At 45.7% G+C, this 22,854-nt stretch overlaps 1 protein-coding gene across 5 annotated transcripts in view; it reads right to left on the bottom strand.

Annotated features, from left to right (window-relative positions):
* The window catches only part of INSIG2 (insulin induced gene 2), a 139,410-nt gene that overhangs the window by 110,294 nt on the left and 6,262 nt on the right, over positions 1 to 22,854 (bottom strand). For 3 of the 5 annotated variants that reach the window (XM_086957352.1, XM_086957354.1, XM_086957356.1), the window contains exon 2: positions 1,060 to 1,397. In XM_086957352.1, the coding sequence (XP_086813478.1) occupies positions 1,060 to 1,300 (241 nt within the window). In that variant the 5' untranslated portion in view covers positions 1,301 to 1,397. Of the gene's footprint in view, positions 1 to 1,059; positions 1,398 to 7,018; positions 7,057 to 22,854 lie in introns of all 5 variants that reach the window. The other 2 variants (XM_086957353.1, XM_086957355.1) reach the window with 1 other exon arrangement.

Here is a 22,854-nt window from a genome sequence, read left to right on the forward strand (position 1 = left end):
AATCTGATTACATCAGGGCTCTGTGAAAAAAAGGAATGCCCTGCACAGAGCCTGTGTGCCTGTTCTGTGTTGGAATCCCTTGATGGTATGTTCAAATGTTGCACGTCAGAGAACTGCTCCGGGCTGTTTCACGTTGAGGTGGTACTCCCCCAGAAGGGTCATTGCAGGCAACTGGGTGTGGATCAAAGTTTAGCCTCTGCAGCTCGCTTGCCACAGGTTGGCTGGGAAGTGAACTTTCCTCGTGCAAGTGGTGTTATCACAGGTCACGTCTCTTTTGTTCATTCTGGCGAATCCTTGATTTATTATCACGTGTTTGTGGTGGGGCAGAAGGTAGAGTCTCTAAAAATGCTTTTAAGGGAATCGTAACTGGCATAAACTCTATCGTGAACCCCCCCTGAAAAGGGATGTACACCTGTTTATAGGGGTGCCTTCTATTGCCGTGTGGGACGAAGCCTCTCCCACCAGCATAGTGTTTTGGGGTGGTCCCGTGGTTTCCTTTTGCCTGGGAGGGGTGGGGGCGGGGAATCCTTTTTGATGTGTGAGTTTTGGCTCTTGCCCCATGTTGTGAGCACGATTACAGCTCTGGAGAGCATTTGGTGACAGGTTGGGACTCCGCTCCCTGATGGAATTAGCAGGTCTGGGAGGCAGCAGCTGCCCCTGGGGATGCAGAGCCGGTGCTTGACATGTGGGTGTAAAAAGTGCCCCCCTCCCTAGACTGCAAGCTATAACTGTTCTTCCCATCTTTTATTTATTTTAGGTTTTATATAGCGCTAACTTAACCCGTAGGTATCAGAGCGCTTTACATACATCCTGTAAAAGAACAGATGGAAATTGCTTTACATAGTAGGCAGTAAGGAAGAAAACTAAGGATAAAAAAAAATACAGAGTGAGCTATTGGCATTGTAAATGACAATGCCATTTATTTATCTGTTTTCAAAACCAACACATAAATAAAAAGTTTGTCATTTACAATGCCAATAGCTCTAACTTTTCCGAAGGTGAAACCGTTGCATTGTAAATGCTTGTTTTGTTTTTGAAATAGCTTAAATATTCACATACCTGAAGCTGTTCCACAGCAGAGAGGTACCCACCAAGCAGAAGAAAAGATACTTGAAATAACGTCCGGAGGAAAAAGTGTTACGTTCCTTTGAATTTGCAGTAAGTTCAATACTAAAGCAAGAAAAACGCCAACCAAAAAAAGAACACATCCTCGAACCACAAGGCTCATCTTCCAACTGAGTAGGTGTGAAATGTTTTGCCTGTACCTCCTTGGTACAGTAGATGCATCCTCCTCTTCCATTGTGGAACGGTCCTGAAAGTGAGCTTGATACAGACTAACACTAGAATCACATGAAGGTCGGCTGGGGTAGTTTCTCTTGATTTTGAAACTAGAGCACCTGTAAAAGAAGAATACAGAAGTTAGACATATGCTCACTCTCACCGGTAAAACTAGCATCGACAAGTGGTCCGTTATTATTAAGTGAAAGTGCTTCTTCATTGACTGGAGTTCTTGTGTGTGTGTGTGTCACTGTGTGGACGGGTGGGCCTGTAGATTTGAGAATAAGCCATAGGTTGATAGGTGATGACATGGGTGGATGAACTGAATAAAAGAAATGAATGAGGACATCAATAGATGGATGGGAGAGTACACTGATGGTTGCAGACCTGTTACACAAATCTTCCATGCTGTGGTCTCAAAGAGCAGTAATGAGGTGATGAAAAGTGTTAAAACGTGCTAATGAACTATGTGCCTAGCCCTTAAATGAAAGCAAGTGACCTTAGGCACAAAGTAAATAACACCGCCAACATGTCCCCTGAACGAGAATATCAGACTCAAAAACATTTTGAAAATGCAATAATGTTGACAACTTTTGAAAACATGCAAGTTGTGCTACCAATGCAAGATTTCACTGTTTCTCCCAAACAAAGGACCTTCAAGTTTAATGGAAAAACACTATATATATATATATATATGACAACATTGTTGGGATATTTCCGACCTGCACCTGAACGGGAGGGGGACCGGCAGAGTCCCAAAGCACTCTCACCTCTTTTGGAATACAGACCCCACCGAGCGCCGTGACGGAAACGGCAAGCAGGACCCAGACCACAATCCCCAGGTGCCCCGGTGGCAGAAGCGCACCTGGGACATCACTGCCTGCGCCAGGAGGCGCCTACAAACAGCGGAGCACCGACAGCGCCGTGGGGGATATTTCGGTCCTGCACATGAACGGGAGGGGGACCAGCAGAGTCCCAAAGCACTCTCACCTCTTTTGGAATACAGACCCCACCGAGCGCCGTGAGGGAAACGGCAAGCAGGACCCAGACCACAATCCCCAGGTGCCCCGGTGGCAGAGGCGCACCTGGGACGTCACTACCTGCGCCAGGAGGCGCCTACAAACAGCGGAACACCTCCTGTCCCCGCGGGACATGCGCGGGACCGCCGGGCTAAGCCCGGGCAAAGGGCGGGCCCTCTGTGGCCCTCAGGGGCACGAGGAGGCAGGGCAGGGCCATTCCATTTACTTCTCGCCTGCTTTCCACTGGATAAATGAGGTAAATCATATTGACTTATAATCAGTGACTGCCTTGATCCACACTTGGCCTAACATAAAAGGATTATTGACTTTGTACACTTTGTACACTGGCCCAGCACTGGTGTTTGTTGTTGTTACTTTATTACTGTTATATACAAAAGCTATCCACATTATGGCTGGTAAAGGACCCATAAATAATATTAACTCCCGTGGGGGGCTTAGGAACGGGAGTTTGGATAATTTAAATTCCAGTCGTGAATCCCCTTTGGTGACAACTAACTACTGCCAATCGCTATCCTTATTGGAAGAACTTAATGCGCTTTGTAAAACCAATTACACCTTGTTTCAAGAGGGTAACAAATTAACAGGTGCCCCAATAAATATGAGTCCTAGGCATAACACACCACCCAACCCCAAAGTAACCTACCTGGGAAGCCACTCCCTAATTACAGTTAAAGATAGCACTCTTATAACAATGTATCCTCAGACACCCCCTACTAAAAGAAAGCGGCATGCAAGTTCCCCCTCGGCCTGTAGTAATTCCCCGCAATCATTCAGGGCTTGCTCAACCTCTGATTCTCCCCTACCTTGCACACCAACTGACCTATTGGCCCTGATTGAACATATTGTTAAATCTTTAATATCCCCACTGGTTAAAAAAATTATGGTAATCGGGGAAAAAGTTACTTCTATAGAAGAGACAATGAAGGCTAACGCTATCCTTCTAGAAAGTCTGGTAAGAGCTAACAAAGTAGAACCCACAGCCACTGCCGATTTCCCAATAACCTTGACACAAAGCAGTACTCCCCCAACCCAGTCATCTGCACCTAAAAAATCTAAAAAGTCACTACCATCTAATACTCGCAGACAACACCAAAAATGGTAATACCACAGAGCTCTGATAAAAGAGTAGGGTTATCCAAAGATTCAACGCCCTTAGTGGGGGCGCTCTCCAAAAATGGCCATAGGCAAAGAAAAATTAATCAAATTGATCTACCGCCGGAGGCAGCTCCATTTGTATGCATTCTATCAGGCGTGCCCGAATTAAGTAATGAAAAGATTGAGGGACAAACTGAGTTGGCAAACAAGGTATCTTTCTGGCTAACAAAGAACAGGCCCCTTCCACCAAACATCGACGGAAAAATATTGAATGTCAGAAGGGTGAAATGGTTGGGTCCTCTAACCAAAGATCTGATTCTTGTAAATTTTAGGGATCCTCATGTTGTCCCTTATCTACTGGGCTGGCAGCCTCAAAGGGGTGCCGGCCCAATAGTTGTAAGGGAACTGAGAGATTACCCCAGAGCAGCATACATGCCCCCAGTAAGATTTAAGACCGGAAAGAATCACTGTAGGGGCAACAATGGCCATACACTCAGCAACTACAAGCTACCCACTCGGAATTACTTTTCGTATTGACCTGATAATCCGATCTTTGAATGGTCTGACAATAAAATTCTGATGCCTGGGGTTGCTTATTACCATGGTCATTTCTACTTCAGGAGAATTGCAGGGGAGGCGGCACTAAGAATGGGAAAGCTGCTACGATTAGACTGGTTACATGTCGATTGAGCGAGGGTTGTATTCCTCTTTTTAAAACGAATGAATTTCCTTGTTAACGCACTATGCACTTTTTTTCGTACAATTCAAAAAACGTTTGTAATATTTTCGTAAACTTATTGTATGTATGAACTTATTTACTCTTTGGCATGGTATCTCCTTTTATTATAGATATGAATGTATTTTAATAATTGTATTGTGCTTTTATGGTTGCTTTGTCTCAACCGAATAAAGCTTACTGACTGACTGACAACATTGTTATGTTTTAGCAAATAAGCATTTCGTACCATTGAGATAATTGATCAGATTTTGATTTACGTGTCACTGTACCCCACACCCCCACCCCACCATCACAATTAGGATTTCCAGCATTATACCAGGGATAGCCATCATTTTGGAAAAATGCCTACATGTCCAGAATGTACACTATTCTGAAGGATTAGCATTATTCCAGGGTGAGCCTCCTGTTACAAATGTTCATCATAACGCCAGTACAAACTTTACATATGGGATATGCACTACAGTGCCAAGGATAACAAAATATTGCCATAAATTAAAGCCATTATGCCAGTGCAAACATTACTCAAGTTTGGCTGGTCTGTAAAATCCAATAAGAATTATAACCATTACCCTAGTGGACTCAATTAGCCATGTGGGCACCATCATAACTAGAACACCCACGATATGCCAAAAATTGCTACCATATTGTCATGACAGGTATTATACACTGGTGTGTACCATACAGCTCAACTAGAAATGCTGCAAATGTCACAAGCATCTGATGAAATGGCATCCAGTCACACTTGGCTGAATGTAAACTAGCCAGCACCAATCACTGTAACCAGGGTATTCCAATCCCTGCCTCAGAGCCGGAAGCAAGTTCACTAAGAGAAAGTTAGCTAAAGTCAGCCTGGGGTCTCCAACCTTTTCTTTATTGAGAGCTACTAATATTATCCGTGCTGTATAATCTCTTTTTGTTTATATGTATATTAATTCACCCAAGCAACATCTTTTTAATTTATTGAGCTGGGCTAAATAACAGGTGAGCTAATCATAGGTAGCTGGAGAGCTACTGTAGCTCACAAGCTACTGGTTGGAGACCCGTTTAGTAGAGTCAGATGCAACTATGAAGCAGCTAAATTCTGTGACAGACGAAGTTGCCAAGACAACACAGCCATAGAACTGTTGGCAAGCCTACCCTCAGCCAGTCTTAAGACACTAAACAGTCTGGGAGGCCCAACAGCCAATGAACAAAAAGAAGACTACCCTCCTTTGAGCCCCAAAAAAACCAAGAACATTCTTTCCACTACTACTGGAATATTTTCTCTCCTACATGACTGGCAGTGAGCACCTCAGTGTCGAAGTTCCAGCAGGTTTGTCATAATTATGGGACATAAGGCGCCTCTGTGAAGAGCTTACAACAATCAATTGCGGGGATGAGGTCTGAAACATGTGAGATACAACAATCAGATACTGTGAGAGGACTGACCTATTGTCCATCTTTCCATGCATTGATGGTACACCCTGTCTCAAGCCTAATAAACAAAGAATGCTAAGCAACCAAGACCTTTTTAATTTGCCGTGCATTTGTTTCAAGACCCAAACATTGCTGCTGATGGTACAAAGATTTAGTGTCCTTACATCCTTCATGAACTCGTTCAGTCTACACTTCTCTCCTAGTTTTATAAAACATGGATGCAGCAGAAATAAACACAAGTGCAAATGTACAATGAAGGTGCTTATTGATGGAAGGTAGTCAATGCTATGTAAGCGATAGATGTTATGAAAATCAAAAATGTACTTAATGATTGAAAAGGATCCTGGTAATCGACATTCCATGGTAAACAGCACCACTGATTACATACCCAATTCCAAGTAATGAAGCAAGGTCTTTGTAGTATTAAGCATTTAGAGATGGAACATGTAATGCCAGTCAACATCTACCACAAACGGATAGGGAGTGCAGATAGAATGACGCAAGTTACAGAAAATAAGAAGATAATCGTTTTACAGTCAGCCATTATTCAATTTACAAGTATGATGCCACTTAATTTTAAAAAATGTGCCCATTTCTTCCCCAGCGTGGACTAATGCTTTGTCCTAACGAGTATAGTAGCCATAAGAATTGCAGATTTTATGTAAGCCGTCATCAGAGAAAATAGAACCATTTCTTTGCTATAGGGCTCAATGCAACCTCATTTGGTAGCATTCATAAACAGTATTGAGTACAAACAAGGCCCCCAAGCAAGAAGGTCTACCCACAAAGGTTATTAATAGTGAAGCAGAGTGTGTGTGTGAGTGTAAAACGCCTTTCCAGAAGTCTTGTTAGCTGCTTCAGTATTCGATGTTGGATTTTCAACGCAAGGTAAAAAACACTAACACCAACACCCCTGAAAATGTGCTCCAAGCATAGGGAACACCAAACAGAAGCTAGACTTTACCCAAGATGAAATTTTGATTTTTTGTTGCATGGTGTTGTGGACTGTCAGGCAGCTTTCGACATGGCTTAGTGTGGCAGCCTATGTAGAAGACATGCTGTTAGTTGTTTAATATGTAACTGAATTCTTTCACTTGTCCCATCTTAGATACTATTCTTCGTTGATTTAATTACTTACTTAACGAATCAAATAGAGAGATCGACATTTAGCTGACAACTGGAGAACAGAGAAAAAAAACATGCCATGTGAACAGGTAGCAATATGCTAAATACTTGTGGTCCTTTAAAGGGGAGTTGGAATTTCCTACTTCGGTGGTACTCAATTTAGAACATTAAAAAGATCAAATAAAATTGGATGGCCTTATAGAGACTTTATCAAGTGAACCTCCACAGATCTGTGCTGTACATGCTCAGCCTAATGAGATAAACATTTGTAAACTGTCACTGATGGTCCCCCACTGGAACTGGCAAAGCACCTCCAAAATCTCACCTCTGAATCTTCCAAGAGTTTTATCAACTTCGTCAAAGCTAAAACAAAATTCAAAATATTGAGTTAATATTGCTAGCCAAGGAAGTCACAGGAAATTCGATTACTCGAGTTATTCCACCAACCAGCCCCACCCAAAAGTCTTGTATTTGGTGTACTCACTGCCACACATACTGCAATAACCCAATTTGGTACCTATGGCAGTGTCTAAGATACTGATGTTTATTGCTGCTACTGGGAGGTGATTGTGTCGCTGGTCACATTGACAAGGATGCCTAAAAGGAAGACAGGAGTGTTGTGTGCAAGTGTTCTACTAACCAGGCCCTTAGCTTACACCTGCAAAGAAATAAGATCGTGTAACAGTCAGGACAAAGGTTAAGGTATATTTGTGTAATTCAAATGATTTTTCTCTTTGGTACATCTACATTTCCATGCAGCACAAGCTCTAATTTGCTGCTGGTCAGCCCACGATTGTCAGTTTTCCTGTTCAACAGATTTGTACATCAACTAGTGAAATTAAATGAACTGGCTTAAAAATTAAGAAACCAAGTTATTAGATACATCTCAAGGACATTTTCTTTCTATCAGCGACATCTGGAACAACAGCATCCCCCTCTCGCATCTTTATGCTCCAATTCTTAGACTGGCGGAATTGTACCTTCAAATGATACTGTAACGGTTCGCTGTGATGGCGATCGTACTTTTTAGGAATCGGAGTGCAAGACCGCATGAAGTTCTAAAAGATACCAAAACAGATGCATTTGGGAGCAGTCCCTGCGCGACTTTCCAGAGGGACATGGTTGTCACCACAAAAATAGCTCCTTCTGAGAGCAGGAACAAAGGCCAGTTAGCTATTATTTGCATGAAATCAGTACATAGCTATACTATCAGTGCCGAGTAGCGCACACTTGTTAAATCCCAGGGAAGGTTCATTGAGAACGGATTAGCAAAAGTTAAACACATGTTTATCAAACTAACACACCACTTGGTGATACATTTTGTAATGAAGCAATACAAATGTAAACAAGATTTTAAATCCATGATGGTGTATTTTTCCAAGACTCGTATTTGGGTGGTTTTGCCCCCAAAGCGAGATTAAATGAAAAGCCCCCAAGTCACATCATGTGATGTGTTGGGTAAACAGCCCTAAGTACTGCAGTGCTTAGAATCCAGTGAAAGATACAACTCATCACCACAGGAGAGTCCATCTTCATTCCCAGAGAGCAATGGGTAAATTATGGGGATGGTTAAGCATACCCCACAGTTTCACTTTGAGTCGTTGTCCCTTCAATGGAGCATGGACCAAGTACTGATTGATTGCTTTATGTGTGTCCCTCTACTGGTTGTGATCGGAGTGACGTACTTTTTCTACTCTTTCTCCCTCTCTGTTGCTTGTCGTTGCATGTTATTTTTTAGGCCAGAGTAGTTCTAAGAGAGGTGCAATGGGCAAAGATTTGCAATCTGTTGTTTCGTCAGAAAGCCATGATGGTGCATGCCCTGTAATGGAGACTGCATCTTGAGTACAACCTTCTTCTTCTATTACAAGCAGATGCGGGCGCCCAGAGAGGTGATAATACACATGGGCAACATGATGCCCATGACAAAAGCAGACACGAGGTATGGGTTGCAGCAAGCCTAACCAGTGTAAGCTGTGCTGCAACCATGGAGAGTGATGCAAGTGGTGTGTGGCGGAGCTAAACAGCGAACTATGTACTAAGAAGTGCTGTGTCAATGGGTGACAGGACCATATGTGCTCTGTTGAGGCATGCAGGGCTATTCCGCATTTATTTTCTTTTTGCAGTTTTATACAGCTCAAACTCAACCTGAAGGTATTGGGAGCGCTTTACATGAGCACCAGTTACATTACACAAGGTCAGAAAGCACAGGGAGATTAAGTGATTTACCCAGAATTACGGGAAGTTGAGCACACGTCAAAACTCGAACCTGGTTGCCAAGTTCCAAAATCGGCAGCTATGGCCGTAACTCTACATCCTCCCCTCCCCTCATGTCTCTGTGCTTGCCGAGTGTAAATAGGAGCACTCGCTAAACACATATCGGGCTCACTCTACGGAATGGTGGATTGCCGACACCTCACCTCTCCCCTCTCTCCATACCTCACAGAACGACTGGAGCACCGACTCGGAGCCGCTCTGGAGAAGACAGTCCGAAGATGAAGAGGAATGTTCCTTTAAGGGGGTGTGCACGGAAATCGAGGAGCCTCCCTGGCATGAAGTCGCAGCCTGCCGATTGGTCAAAAGAGAAGAAGTCCTGGACTCTAGGTGTAACGACACCGAGGACGGCACGAGAGCGGAGGAACCGAGACGAAGAATGGAGGAAGGAGGACGCGAAGCTGTGAGAAGAAGGGGAGACGGAGAAGGAGACGTTACGCCTGGAGGCCAACATTTCCACAAGTCGCCCAGCCACACTCACGGAGGAGTGTGGCTCTCCCAGGTACGACAACGGGTGTCAAAATGGGTCGGGAGGCGGGGCGGGTCCGAGAGAAGTTAAGGGTCTGCTTGTAAATAGACCTTAGGCACTCTCCCTTTGACCCGTGCACCCCTAATCCCCCTCCTACACTGCTACCCTTCACAAAGTGCACATGAGGCAAACGAAAAGATACTAGCACCGGTGTTTCCCGCACTTCCTGGGCTCCCTGACCTAAGATATTCAGACGGAGATCTGATTACCCTTCTGGTTTTTTTGTTGTTTTCCTTTGGCGCTGTGGCTCATATCCCGGAGGGAACATCCGGCCGCATCCAGAGCTCCTGGCCCTACAGTCCTAGCAGCAGTAACCCTAAGAAGGAGGAACACCCCTTTGTCCAGCGCCACCACGGATCCTGCTAATCCCACTCGGGAAAGACAGTTGACAAAGAAAAAGAAGTCCTTTATCAAAATAAAGCCTCACACACCTAGATCCAGTCTCCGGCCCATTTCTCCTTTCCCAACCCCGCCACACCGAGGCACGCATTATTGTCCACATGCATGTCACCCAGGGCTGTGTTTGTCGTCAGGGGTTATGCCAAAGCAATACATTACAGAGCAGGCAAGTTGAGTGCTGTGAACCAATATGCAGGGGTGTGGAATTTTATATAATATCTACTTGTCCACGGGGCATGTTGCTTCATAAATCTACTTGTCCTGTAACAAAATCCTCTTGTCCCTTTTGTGCCATGTAATGCGGTGACAAATAACGGCAGCAATCTCATTATGTAAGAGTTCTGATAAAGCCTCTCTAATTATGCCAGGGCTCGTACCTTAGTAGGGTTTCTGCAGGTCTACATTCTGGGGCCGAAGGTAGTGGTAAGCAATAGTTCAAGGGTTGGAATGTCCTTTTGAGTCTGTGCAAACCCACTAACTTGCCTGTTTTAATGGTTTTCGTCAACTCTTTTCTAATCTTTTCCCATATCGAGAAAGGTTGGAAATTTACTCCTGACAATGGCAGATGTAAAAATTCTTCCGGGGTTTAGAAAATAGTGGTTGGAGTAAAAGTGAACTTAAAACATTCAGATTTTCACATGAGCAAATCTACACATGCACATTTGCTCATGCCAAAATGCAGTTCACAGATATTTTCTAGGAGTACTATTTCTTGGCCTACTTCTGTAAATTCTTGTGAATTAACGGAAACTGTATATATGCACTTATATATAACATAGATGCACTTTTGAGACTTTCTTTAATAATTGGGCCTCTAATTAGGCCTGGAGTTAACCATGACCTTTTGTGTTTAATAAAGTTATGTCTCTCTCCCTCTCCTTCTCTCGGTCTATCAGCTGGCTTCACTGTCAGTGACAGTATTCTGCTCTTTTACAAGGAGCATATTGGCACACAAAGTAGTTTGGAACTGCTGTGGCAATGTGTACTTTTGGAGACCAAAAACTATTTTTGCTTTTGCCAATGCTTGTAAGAATGGTGAGGGCCCTGCAGCTCCCACACCGATAAGGTTTTACAAAAACCATGCCTAAACAAGTCACGCATTGACAAAACCAAATGCCTGACCACCAATTTCAGACCTACTGGCTTTGCCAATACTTGTTTATTTTTGTTCCCACAATCGTTTCCCACAATCGTATTTTAACTGGTCACACTGATTTTCCATTATGAATATTTTCGGGAAATACAAGCATACATAAACCTGTTACTAAATGATCTTGCAAAGATATGGTACCTAAATTCTTACAGTAGTTTAGCAAAATGTTTTTTTCCTACTTGCATTTTTTTGTGAACATTTTATTTTGAAAGCAAAGAATCATCACTGCTGCGGTCAAGCTTCTGAAAATATTTGCATATATCCAGAGAGCATTCTGGGAGCATTATACATAGCCTCAAATGATTAAACTTTGAAAACATGTGTACACTTTTATAACGGAACCACAGTCAGTAGTGCAGGCCGAGCTTAGGTTTACTTTTAGTGCTCACCCTAATAATAAAGGCTTTGCATTAATGAACCATAAATACAAGTTTGAACAGCGTTAACACATGGACACACATATTACCTTTACTGTAGACAATGCCCTTCCTTGATTAATAATGTCGTACTGTAAACTGGCAGCCAAAGGGGGTTGGGCCTACTTTTCTCAAGGACAACATACACATGAAAACTTGTTGCCCTTGACCCCAAACAATATGTCCCAGGCGTCGGGCTATAGGAATTCCACATCCCTGAATATGCATCCATGTCTGGGAGCTGAGCAATGTGTATAGGTGGTATACCACAGAGTGGACAGATGTACACTCATGTGCTGCATTATGTGTGCTAGTTGTTGCATACACTCCATGCTGTGGTGCTTTGTGGTTGTGCAACACACACTGCCAATCCACCTGGTGATGTGTTGAGCCATGGTTCGGACATCCACTGCATTGCGTTGTCTCAAAACTATATCAACATTATAGCCACACTCGGTCGCCTCCCGCCTCATCGCACGTTGCTTGATCCTCTTGACGCCCTAACAAAACAAAAAACTGACAAAGTCAATTAACTCTTGCATACATGAGAGCTATTTGGCTTTGCCAATGGTGATTTTTAACATAAAGGGCACCGACGGCCATTACCCAGATGCAGCCCCTTTCCTCTTGATACTTGGCGGGCACGCTCAACATAAATTAGTCTCCTGACTGTACTTGCTCATTAAAAACACATAAAAAATAGATAATTGCAGTCAGCAACTAAACGGCCAAACTCAGGTTTAATATCCAATCAGATTGATAAAAACCAAAACAGAAAACACATTTAAAAAATTTCCGTGCACTAGACTGTCTATGTGATTTCATTTGAATACAAGTCACTGACATTTAGCATGGATCTTCTTAATTACATTCATAAGAAAAATGGCAAAATGTGGCACTGCAAACATTCTATAGGCAGATGCTCAAAAAATTTTACTATTCTACAAGCGTGTTTCAAATACGAGATTGACGCCTATATTGATGAGCCGATTTGGTCCATGGACTGATGGCGATACTTCGGTTCCGTAGACGGGTGCCGGAGTCAAGAGACATTGAGCAATGCTTCGGGTTTCTCCACGCAGTCGAGGGGATGCATCTATCTAACCAAGCTGCAGCAATACGCTGTCCAATTTGACGATCTCTGGAGACAAAGAGCTGCTTCCAATGCCATGCACCAATTTTATTCTCGCAACCAGGTCTGCTACACACAGACAGGAGATGCGTTGAAGTCCATGTTGCAAGTATGAGGGCTACTTCCAGTGAACCAGGCACAGAAGCAGGGGTAGACACTTTGATATCCCAGAGTATCAAACAACAGGATGCAAGTCAACAAACCCTTGGAGCATACTTGGAGTGAAGGCAGAGTTCTACTCTCCTTCAGCAAAGTCAGAGAATAGCAGGGAGCAGACCAACAAGTAGAAAAGCAGGCCTTCCAGAGCAGCAGTCCAGTGGAGTCCTTTAAGCAGCACAGCAGTTCTTCTGGCAGAGCTTCAGTTTTAAGTCCAGTAGTGACTGGTTTTAGAGGGTCAGAGAACCAGTTCATATACCCAAGAGTGCCTCTAATGTGGGAGTGACTTCAAAGCAGCTCTTTGAAGTGCACAGGCCCTCCTTTCAATCCAGCCCTGCCTGACAGGCTATCGATATGAGTGGGGTACATCAGCCCTTTGTCTGGGAAAGAGGACACTGCCTATTTACTGAAGTGTTAGCCCCTCCTTCCATCCTACCCAGACAGGATCACCAAAATGCAGAAGTATGTAGATGGGTACTCAGACACACCTATCCTGCCTACGTTTGTGGTTGTCTAAAGGAAATGTACAAAGTGTAGCTGTCACCCACCACAGAAATGTAGTAGAGACAGGCTGCAATGCAAACAGAGCAGTAAATGCAGAGAAATGTCCACTTTCTAAACGTGTGTAACCTAAGGAAGGCTTGGGTCCTTGGCTAACTGGATTGGACCACTAATAGTTATATACTTGAGAGTATCCTGTAGCTACTGTTGAAGTTTAATCAAAAGCAGAGCCAATGGAATTAACTCATAGGCTCTTTTTATTTATTTCACAATAATTTTCTGGATTTTTCCATAAATACAAGAACATTCAATTTATGTCAAACATAAAGGATAGCACAAACTGATGAGGTTTTTCAACATATAAAATACAAAAACAATAGCAGGTATAATACATTGTTTTTCTGAATACACAAAAATTACCAATTACAAGAACACAAAGAGGTAACTAAAGCACCAGTCCATAAATCAAAAAATAGCATCAAGGAGGAGTAGCAAGTCACAGCTTGCTAACCACTATTCATTCTCCTGCCTATATGCACAGCTCTGGGTATCCCATAAATCTGGCTGAAGGTGGATTATGGAGGGAATTAATTAAGCCTTCTCCTAAGCCAATAAGGTTTGCTTTTCCCAGGCGCTGCAGGTGAGGAGAAGAGGTGGAGCTGTGGCCGGGGTCTAGGCGCTGCAGGTGAGGTTAAGAGGCGGAGCTGTGCCTGAGGTCCAGGCGCTGCAGGTAAGGTTAAGAGGCGGAGCTGATCTGTCCAGGTGATGTCAGCTGCTAGCCAGCACATCATCAAACTTTCTTATTTAATTTTTTGCCGAACCTTTCAGGATCACCAAACAAATATTTTATTTTTTGCTGGTTTCAAACGTGCATGGGCAAAAAGACTTGGCAAATCCAAGAGGTCTGCAGTGGCAAATCCAAAAGGCAAGACTTATTGGCTTTGCCAATGTTTCTTCTTCCATTGCTCTGACCCACATGTTAGTCTGTTAAACTGCGCTCATGCATGACCTTGGTGCTCCCTGCTGTTCTAGTGCTTCTACTGCTCCGTTGGGAGGGCCTGTGTTATGTCTCCCTGGGCACTGAGTGGGTCACAGTGACGTCACATGTGTGACGTAGGTGGATTGCTGCTGGTTCGAGAGCCACCTGAGGCAGGTAGGAAAGATCATCCAATCAGGGCTGGAGCTCCTGCCCACATCATGCCCTGGGGGGGTTCTCTGGGGTCTGATCCCTACTTCGCACTGTGTCTCAGTGACCATACGTGTTTAACTTTCGAACGAGTCATTTTCCGACATGCACCGACTGCCCGAGCCAGCTGCTAGCACGATCACGACAAAAAACACTCTGTACAATTACTCTGAGGGATGTAGTGTAGCCCAGACCTCTTCTAGGCGCTATGGAGATGTCATCGCGGAGGGTGACACCAACCTGGCACAATCAATGATGGTCAGGGGGCCCGGGTCCAACTCCAGCTTCCTGGAATATTATCCTATAAGAGAAGAGAAGCGGTAAACTTCGTGAACACTTACCTGGGGTTGTCAGAGGGTGCCTGAGGCCAAGGTCTGGCAGATAGGATAAGGAGCAGTGCCTCCGCACCAGAGCTGTGCCCGAGGTCCAGGCGCTGCAGGTGAGGTTAAGAGGCGGAGCTGTGCCCGAGGTCCAGGCGCTGCAAGTGAGGTTAAGAGGCGGAGCTGTGCCCGAGGTCTAGGCGATGCAGGTGAGGTTAAGAGGCGGAGCTGTGGCCGGGGTCTAGGCGCTGCAGGTGAGGTTAAGAGGCGGAGCTGTGCCCGAGGTCCAGGCGCTGCATGTAAGGTTAAGAGGCGGAGCAGGTTAAGCTGCTATGTCCGAGGTCCAGGCTTTGGAAGAGTTGAGATGAGGAGCTCAGGTCAAGCTTCAAGGGACGAGGAGCATAAATAGACATGTGGGGGCCGCCTCTCCCTCGCACACACGCCTCTTGTGACACGTCACTAGTGATAACATGAAAGTGATTCTGAGGCAGGAGGAGTGGGGAACGCCGCATGAGTCACCGTGTGTCACACGGAGGAGACCCCGTCATCATGGGGAGGAGGTAAACAATGGCCTAGGGGGCACCCCAGCACTAGACATGTGCGGGGGGAGGGGAGGCTCAAAGGCTACCCAGCCTGTCCTTCTTACCACTATCAAAGGTAACCCTTGGAAGCTGTGAGGGGTCAGGGGGGGCTCACTGCGGGGGCGCCCCCAGAGCCCCGGGCAGCAATGATGGTGGCGGTGGTCAAGGACAGAGCAGACTCGAGGTGCTACAGGGTCGCCTGCCCCGTGACGTGGGCAGAGTTACAGTGTGTGTGAGAGACTTTCGGTTTTCGGTTTCCTATTCCCAGGTATCAGGGGATATTCCCATAGCCTCAGCAGGAGAAAGTTTAGTGAAAACATTTGTTTGGAAGGGGCGGGGCTACTGGGGTGGCCGTTCGCAGACGCTGGGAATAGGCGGGTGGCACTGGCAGAGAGGGGGAGGGGGTGAGATTCGCACACCGCCTTCTACCTTCCAAAGCCCGTTAAACTCTTCCCGCTTAGTTTACTACATCGTGTAAAATGTACAGTGACTGGTGGAGTGAATTCTGCGGCAACTCTTGCTTGGGCTGACCAGAGGCAAAGATCCGAAATTCTCGGAATCAGGGGTGTGTTTTTTGCGTGAGTGACGGATGACGTCACAGATAGAAAGAACGCAAAAAACAAGCCCCCGAATCCGAAAAAGACGGGGCTTGAGGCCTCCAATGGCTGGCCTCTGCTTAGGAAGCCAGCCAATGGAGAACGGGGCGGGTTCAAGCCCCCCGACTAAAAGACATAAAATCTTCGGGCTAAACCCACACTGCTTAAAGCAGTGCGACGGAGTCCTCGACCTAAAAATTAAAATCAGTTTGTGTTGTCCTTAATGTTTGATATGAATTGAATGTTCTTTCATTTATGGAATAATCCAGAAAATTGTGAAATAAATCACCAGAGCCTAAGAATTAATTCCATTGGCTCCGCTTTTGATTAAACTTCAACAGTAGCTACTGGACACTTTCTAAAAGTGGCATTTCTTATCCTATGTGAATTTGTAAAGCGCGTAGCTACTCAAAGAATTGTCAGTGCTGTGAAGTTGTAGTATGCACCTTCAAACCTGTGAATTATGCCAGGAGGAAATCATTTAAGTAGAGTCAGGTTTTGTGCAGCTTTCTAAATTTGGTTTCATCAAGCTCAGTTCTCGGACCAATTGGCAATTAACTCTATAGTGTAGGGCTGTAACAGGGTTACAGTGATGACCCAGACCAAGGGGGGTCGTAGGGTATGGTTTATTGTCTCTTTAACAGCAGAGATATCAATTTGTGTAAGAAAGACAGAGAATTGTAAGACCAAAGTCACAATTCTATTTTTCTCTCTGGATTGGATACTGCAGGATGGCGTCTTCTCCTTCCTGGTACGTCAGGGTTGACCATCAGGGTTAGCATACACAGGAGAGACTGTTAGTCACAGGCCTTTCCCTGGGAGACATAACTGCCACCACACCATGCAGTCTATCCTACAGATTGTTGTGGGTATTGTGCATGGGTTGTTTACTTTAATGCTTTCTCTCTCTGTCTGGTCGATCCGGCATACCGAAAAACGTGGACCATCCTTGCCCTGCCAGTCCTGATACGTATATACCCATGTTCCCAGAACCCTGTTTGTAGGGTTGTGCTAGGGAGTCTGAACAATCTTTTTTCCACAAGCTCCCGCCCTCCTGACTCCCTTTCCACCCTTTCCACCCTCAAAACCCCATTAATGCCCCTCAAGCCTGTGCCCAAGAGACCACCCGGTGAGGACTGTTTTCTGGTACTCACCTGATGCCGTGATTCGGTCAGTGAGTCACAGCAGTCTCGTCTTTACTGCCTTTCAATAGGGCTTGGTTGAGTTACTCTGTCGGCAGCCGCTGTTCCGCGTCACAGGTCTCGGCTGGTCCATTTGTCTCGTGGACACTCACGTCCTCTTCCGCTGAACTCCTCATCCTGTGTTTCCGCCTTCTGCTTGTTCCTCTCGTCTGTTCTTTCTCCGTTTTGCCTCTTCTCTGTCCTGAGCTGCTTCCGCTTCCTCCAGTTTGTGACTACGTAGTATCTCATGAGCTGGCATATAAGCGGCCTTAACTGATTGAGAGGGCATGGATTTCTCCACTACAAGAATGGCTGCCTGTATCAGATTTGTGCACCCAGGGTCCCGATCCGGGATACTGCTGCCCGTAGTTGCTGTACGACTCGCCACAAGGGGATAGATAGGAAAAAGATTTTCCTCCCCATCTGGCGTGGAATCCCCAGGAGACCTGTATTAGAGGATCTTAAAGTCCTGTTCGGGGTGTAGGATATCAGGTCAGCGCTAATCGTATGAGGTTCTCTATGATTAATTGCCCTATAAACCAGACATAGTGTTTTAAATGTTGTTCTCTTCTCCACGGGGAGCCAGTGCAAGGAGACTAAGGCACTTCTGGCTGAAGAGCATTTGGGTAGCTTGAAGATGGTTCTAGTTGCAGTGATTTGTACCACTTGAAGCGTCTGTATCACTGATTTGGATGTGCTCAAATACAAGTAATTCCCATAGTCCAGACAAGAAAGAATAAGTGCCTGGATCATGATTCTTCTGGAAAGAGTGGATATCAAATTCAGAATGTTCTGCAGAGTTCTCAACATTACAAAGCAGGAAATAGTCTGTTTTGGCTTGTACTTCCACTGAAAGGGAGCCATCGAGTCACATTCCTAAGCCTTTTATAGGTAATGGCGGAGAAGGGGGATTCCCCAGCCTGTTCGGTCAGCCTAACATTGTCCATAGGGACACATTATTCCTCACTAACATACATTCAGCTTTGTCTCTATTTAGTTTTAGTGAGCAGTTTGCCATCCAGTGTGCCACTTTCTCAAGTCCAGGACCCAGCTGATGCTGAGAACCCTCCTTTTGGCAAGGAAAAACAACCAGCTGCGTATCATCAGCATAGGAGATAACAGATACTCCAAATTCATTAACAATGGAGGTGAGTGGTCGAACATGAACATTAAAGAGAGTGGGGTTGAGTGCAGAACCCTACGGGCCCACGTCTGAGTAACGAGGGGCTTACCAGATCCGGAAAGATCTTTTTTATTTTTAACGAATAATGGAAGCCATTTCAAGGCACCTTTCCTTACGCCTATTTCCCTCAACCTGAGTACCAAGCTCTCATGGTTGACTGTTTCGAACGCTGCACTCAGGTGAAGGAGAAGGATAGCTACCACTCCCTCCTTAGCGTGGATTCATTTTATCTACTCGATTACCACCAGTAACGCAGATTCCATACAATGTTTCGGAGGAAGACTGTTGGACTTGGCCCTTTTTGCAGGGTCATCCCTGAACATTTTGCCTTCCTCCTGTATTTTGTCTGACCTGTTTTTGTTGGTATTATGACTCTGGGCACTTTACCACTGCTGATCAGTGTTAAAGTGCATATGCTCTCCCTATTGTAAATTTATATATGGATTAGTGATGCCATGATTGGAGGAGTTGGTTTACTGGTCAGACCCTAGTACAGTGCACGGAGTGTGCCCAGGGCTTGTAAACCAAATGCGGCTGGTGCGCTTGCAGCACTGGTTGTGCCACCCACAGAAGCGGCCTGTAAAAGTGTGTCTATGTTCTGCCATTGCAGAGCCTATGTGCAGTCTGGTACTGCCATGTTGACTGAGCACGTGCACACACTTGCCAGTCCCTAAACCTTCCCTTTTCTTCATGTCAGACACCCCTATGTTAGGCCCAAGAGCAGGGTGCATTGTAAGTATAGGGTAGGACATGTCCAGGTGTGTGTGGCATGTCCTAACAGTGAATTACAGCCCTTTTTGTTTCTCACTATTGCAGGGCTACCTGTTCTCCATAAGCCAGAATGGGAAGTTACATTATTACACCTTATAATCCTAACTGACTTAGGGAACACAGTATAAATTTGAGTTTAGTATGCCTGAACTCAGAATGATAAAATACATCTTTTAGTGAAGTTGATAGTAACATTCTGTGTTTGAAAATACCACTTTTAGAAAGTAGGTAATTTCTTGTCTAATTATCCAAGCCGACCTCTGCTAGGTTGTGTATTCCTTGTCTGAAGTTTGAGTGACAGGGCTGGGGGATTCCAGGAGGCAGAATGAGTCAGCCCAGTGGTAAATACAGAGATCTGCATCTAGATGGTGCGGGAGGAGTTGCACCTGACACCTGAATAGGGCTGTGCCTGCCTTCCACAATGCCGGCTCCACCCCCTGTGGTGCGTCTGATGTCTCTGCCCTGCACTGTGAAAGGAGAGAAGGAGTCATGTCAACAAAGTGATCCAGGGCTGTGCCTTCCCTTCACAATGCTGGCTCCACCTCTTGTGGTGCGTCTGATGTCTCTGCCCTGCACTGTGAAAGGAGAGAAGGAGTCATGTAAACGGAGTGCTCCAAAACTGGTTTGAACTGGGCAAAGGCCCCTCAGAGGACAAAGGATTTTGGGGTATAAGAATTTAGATCACTTTTGGACAACAAGAGGAAACCTTTGCTGAGGAGTGGAACCAGAAGAAACTAAGGCGAGACTATCCCTGAACTGAAGTGCTGCTTGGGGGATTGGCCTGTAGTGGTTGCCTGACTGCCAAAGAAAGGAGAAAGGGACTTTGTGTACTTTCATGAACTTGGAAGGATCTCCAAGGGCTTGGAACCGAGCTTGCCTCCTGCTTAAGTCTCGAAGACAACAGACTTCAACCCCCAATTCCCCAGAGTTCCTTGGGAAGTGCCTGCTGCTGCTGTTTTGGGCCTTCTGAGGGACTGTGTGTTGCAAGGAGCTGGAAGCGCGACTCAAGAGGAAGAAGCGTGTCGCCGTTGCTGTTGCTGCCGTCGCATCTTGGATGTCGCCGCTGTAGCTGTCGTATTGCACTGCATCGAGGGAAGCGTCTCACAATGAAGGAGGAGACACGTCGCCGTCGCTACTGCTGCCGTCGCATCTTGAATGTCGCCGCTGTAGCTGTCGTATTGCCCCGCATCCAGAAAAGTGCCTCGCATCCACAGAGAAGCGTGCCGCCGCCGTAGCTGCTGTCGTCGCATCTTGGATGTCGCCGCTGCAGTTGTCGCATTGTGCTGAAGCGTCTCGCAACGTCGAAGAGTGTTGCAGCCGAAGCTGCTGTCGTCGCATCGCAGAACATGGGTGCTCCCGCTGCAGCTGAAGGAATCGAGACCTCTCGCATCATCGGAGAAGCATGCCGCATCTCGAAGATCTTCACTTCTTTATTTCTTTGCACCGGAGCTTTGCCGCATTTCCATCGCTGCAACACTTTTGTTGTGGAAGCGTAACGCATCGTAAGGTACATTGACTTAAAGTGTCACATGTTAAGAACTGAACAAAGCTAAAACTACCATTTTAAGTACAGTATTGTGGATTTTTGTCGTTTGTGGTCTTGTGATAAGTCTATATAAAGAATACTTATTTTTTATATAAAACCTGTGTGGTGTCCATCTGTAGTATTGTCACTTGATTACTGTATGTGGTCACAAATGCTTTACACACTGCCTCGGAGATAAACCTGTCTGCTCGTGCCAAGCTACCCAGGGGGTGAACAGGGATTATTTTTGGAGTGTACCCCCTTAGCCTGACTAGAGGCAAGGGTTCCTATTTGTCACAAGTACCTACCTGTGCCAACTAGAGACCCCCAAATCTAACATTGGTGGTCAGCGGTTAGGATTCTGGACTTGCATTTGTGACTCATGTAGTGATTGGTGAACACTACTAGGGAGTGCAGACCAAAACGCAACCGCATACTTGTAAGTAGATTTCTTTTTGGGGATTTTCTATTTTTGAGATGCCGAATTCAACCACCATGAGTAAAGCAGCATCAAAAGCATCTGTTGATTTTGATTGGGAGGACAGAGAGAGAGAGATGTTAGATGCATGAAATGGAGCTGGCCAAGCTCAAGTTGAGTGGACAACTGGAGTTAGAGAATATGAAATTGGCCCTAGAGGAAAAGAGAATGCAAATGGAGCATAAGTTGAGAATGAGGGAGCTTGATTTAGGGCTTGAGAGGCTTGAGGCCATGAGGGTCTCAGCCCAGCAACAAGAGAATGTGTGTAGCTCAGAGATTGAGCTTTGCTGAGTTGGAGGTGGAGTCCAGCTCAGATGGTGGCAGCAAAATTGAATTTTCTAGTGCTGAGGGAGTAATACACACACCCAGAGATTTGGCGCCTGACTTGGAGGGGGTTAACATACACCAGGAGGTTCAAGGACTTGAGGTAACTCCAGTAGTGTGCAGCGTACCTGAGGAGAATAGGGTAACTGGCGCAGGAGGGACACTCTACTGGCTCTAGATGAGAGGTGCGGAGAGAGGGGTTCCCCCAAGTTTGAAGTCCTGGTATCTGAGTGTGAAGACTGCCCAGAAGAGTGTGGGTTGAATGACAGAGACAGTCAGATACTGTCTTGCCAATCTCAGGAGAGTGGTGTGGAGTACATGTGCGAGGCACTGGATGGTGAAGTGAAGGATAGTTTGGTTAACCCCTGTGGGGGGCTGTGTGATCTAATTGTGGGAGAGCATATTGTAAGTCCCTGTTTTCCAGAGCTATGCCAACACTTGTTGGAGAGTGAGTTCTCTGACCCCAGGGAGCTCACATTGGAGGCAGACCTTTTGGTGGATTCCAGAGGGTCTGGAGAGGCATTGGGAAGTAACCCTGTGGAGAGTGGCTCAGGTATCTTCCAACCCAGAGAGGTGGAAGTGGTTCAGAGTAGACCAGCTAGGTCCCATTGTAGTGGGAGTGAGTGTGAGGATGCGTGTTCCAAGGTGCCCGAAACCCAGTCTCAGGGCCTACATGGTTCTTTAAGGGAACACCAGGTGGGGAGACTAACCTGTCCTGATGGGCCGCCCGTTGAGGGGGATCCCCTAGTGTCTGGTGAACTGGGAGTGTCTGTAAGCAGCCTCCATCAGTTCTCGTGTCTGGCAGTGAAGCTCCAGTTGGGAGGGTACAGAGGTCCAGACTGAGGGGTGAGAGGGGGAAAGAGTCCCCAGTGGTTCAGGGGCCAACCAGAAGGGCTGTGCCACCAGTGAATGATCATGGTGACACCACTTCTGTCCTAGGGGATGTTGGCGCACTGTCAGATCTAACAAAGATGTCCAGGAGTAAATTCTCCTCTTGATGCTGGGAGAGGTAATGTTTGTTACGCTTCTCTAAGACTTTCCCCAAAGCTGGAATCAAAGATACAGGGCTATAGTTCCCAACAGCAGGCGGGGCCAAGACTTGTTTTTTTAACAGAGGCTTGACCACAGCATATTTCCATTTACAGGGAACTAGGCCCGTGAGGATTAAAAGATTTAATAATTCCTGAATGATGTGAAAAATGTCTTGGCTTCCGTGTAAGGGAATGTAAGGAGGGGCAGGTTCAAAAGGAGAGACCGATTTCAGTTTCTCTAACAAAACTGGTAGTGCTTCTTTAGCGATTAGGGGAAAATTGAGGAGACAATATGCCTCTTCAGCCATGGGCAGTATCTCAAGGTCAGTGGATGGAACTTTCCTGGACTTTTGTAGTTCATTGTAAATAGAGAACACTTTGTCTTGAAAATAGGTAGCTAGTTCATTGCAGCGTCCTTTTGAGGGACT

This window comes from Lissotriton vulgaris, chromosome 2_1, assembly GCF_964263255.1.
Source record: "Lissotriton vulgaris chromosome 2_1, aLisVul1.2, whole genome shotgun sequence".
NCBI classification, from domain to species: Eukaryota; Metazoa; Chordata; class Amphibia; order Caudata; family Salamandridae; genus Lissotriton; species Lissotriton vulgaris.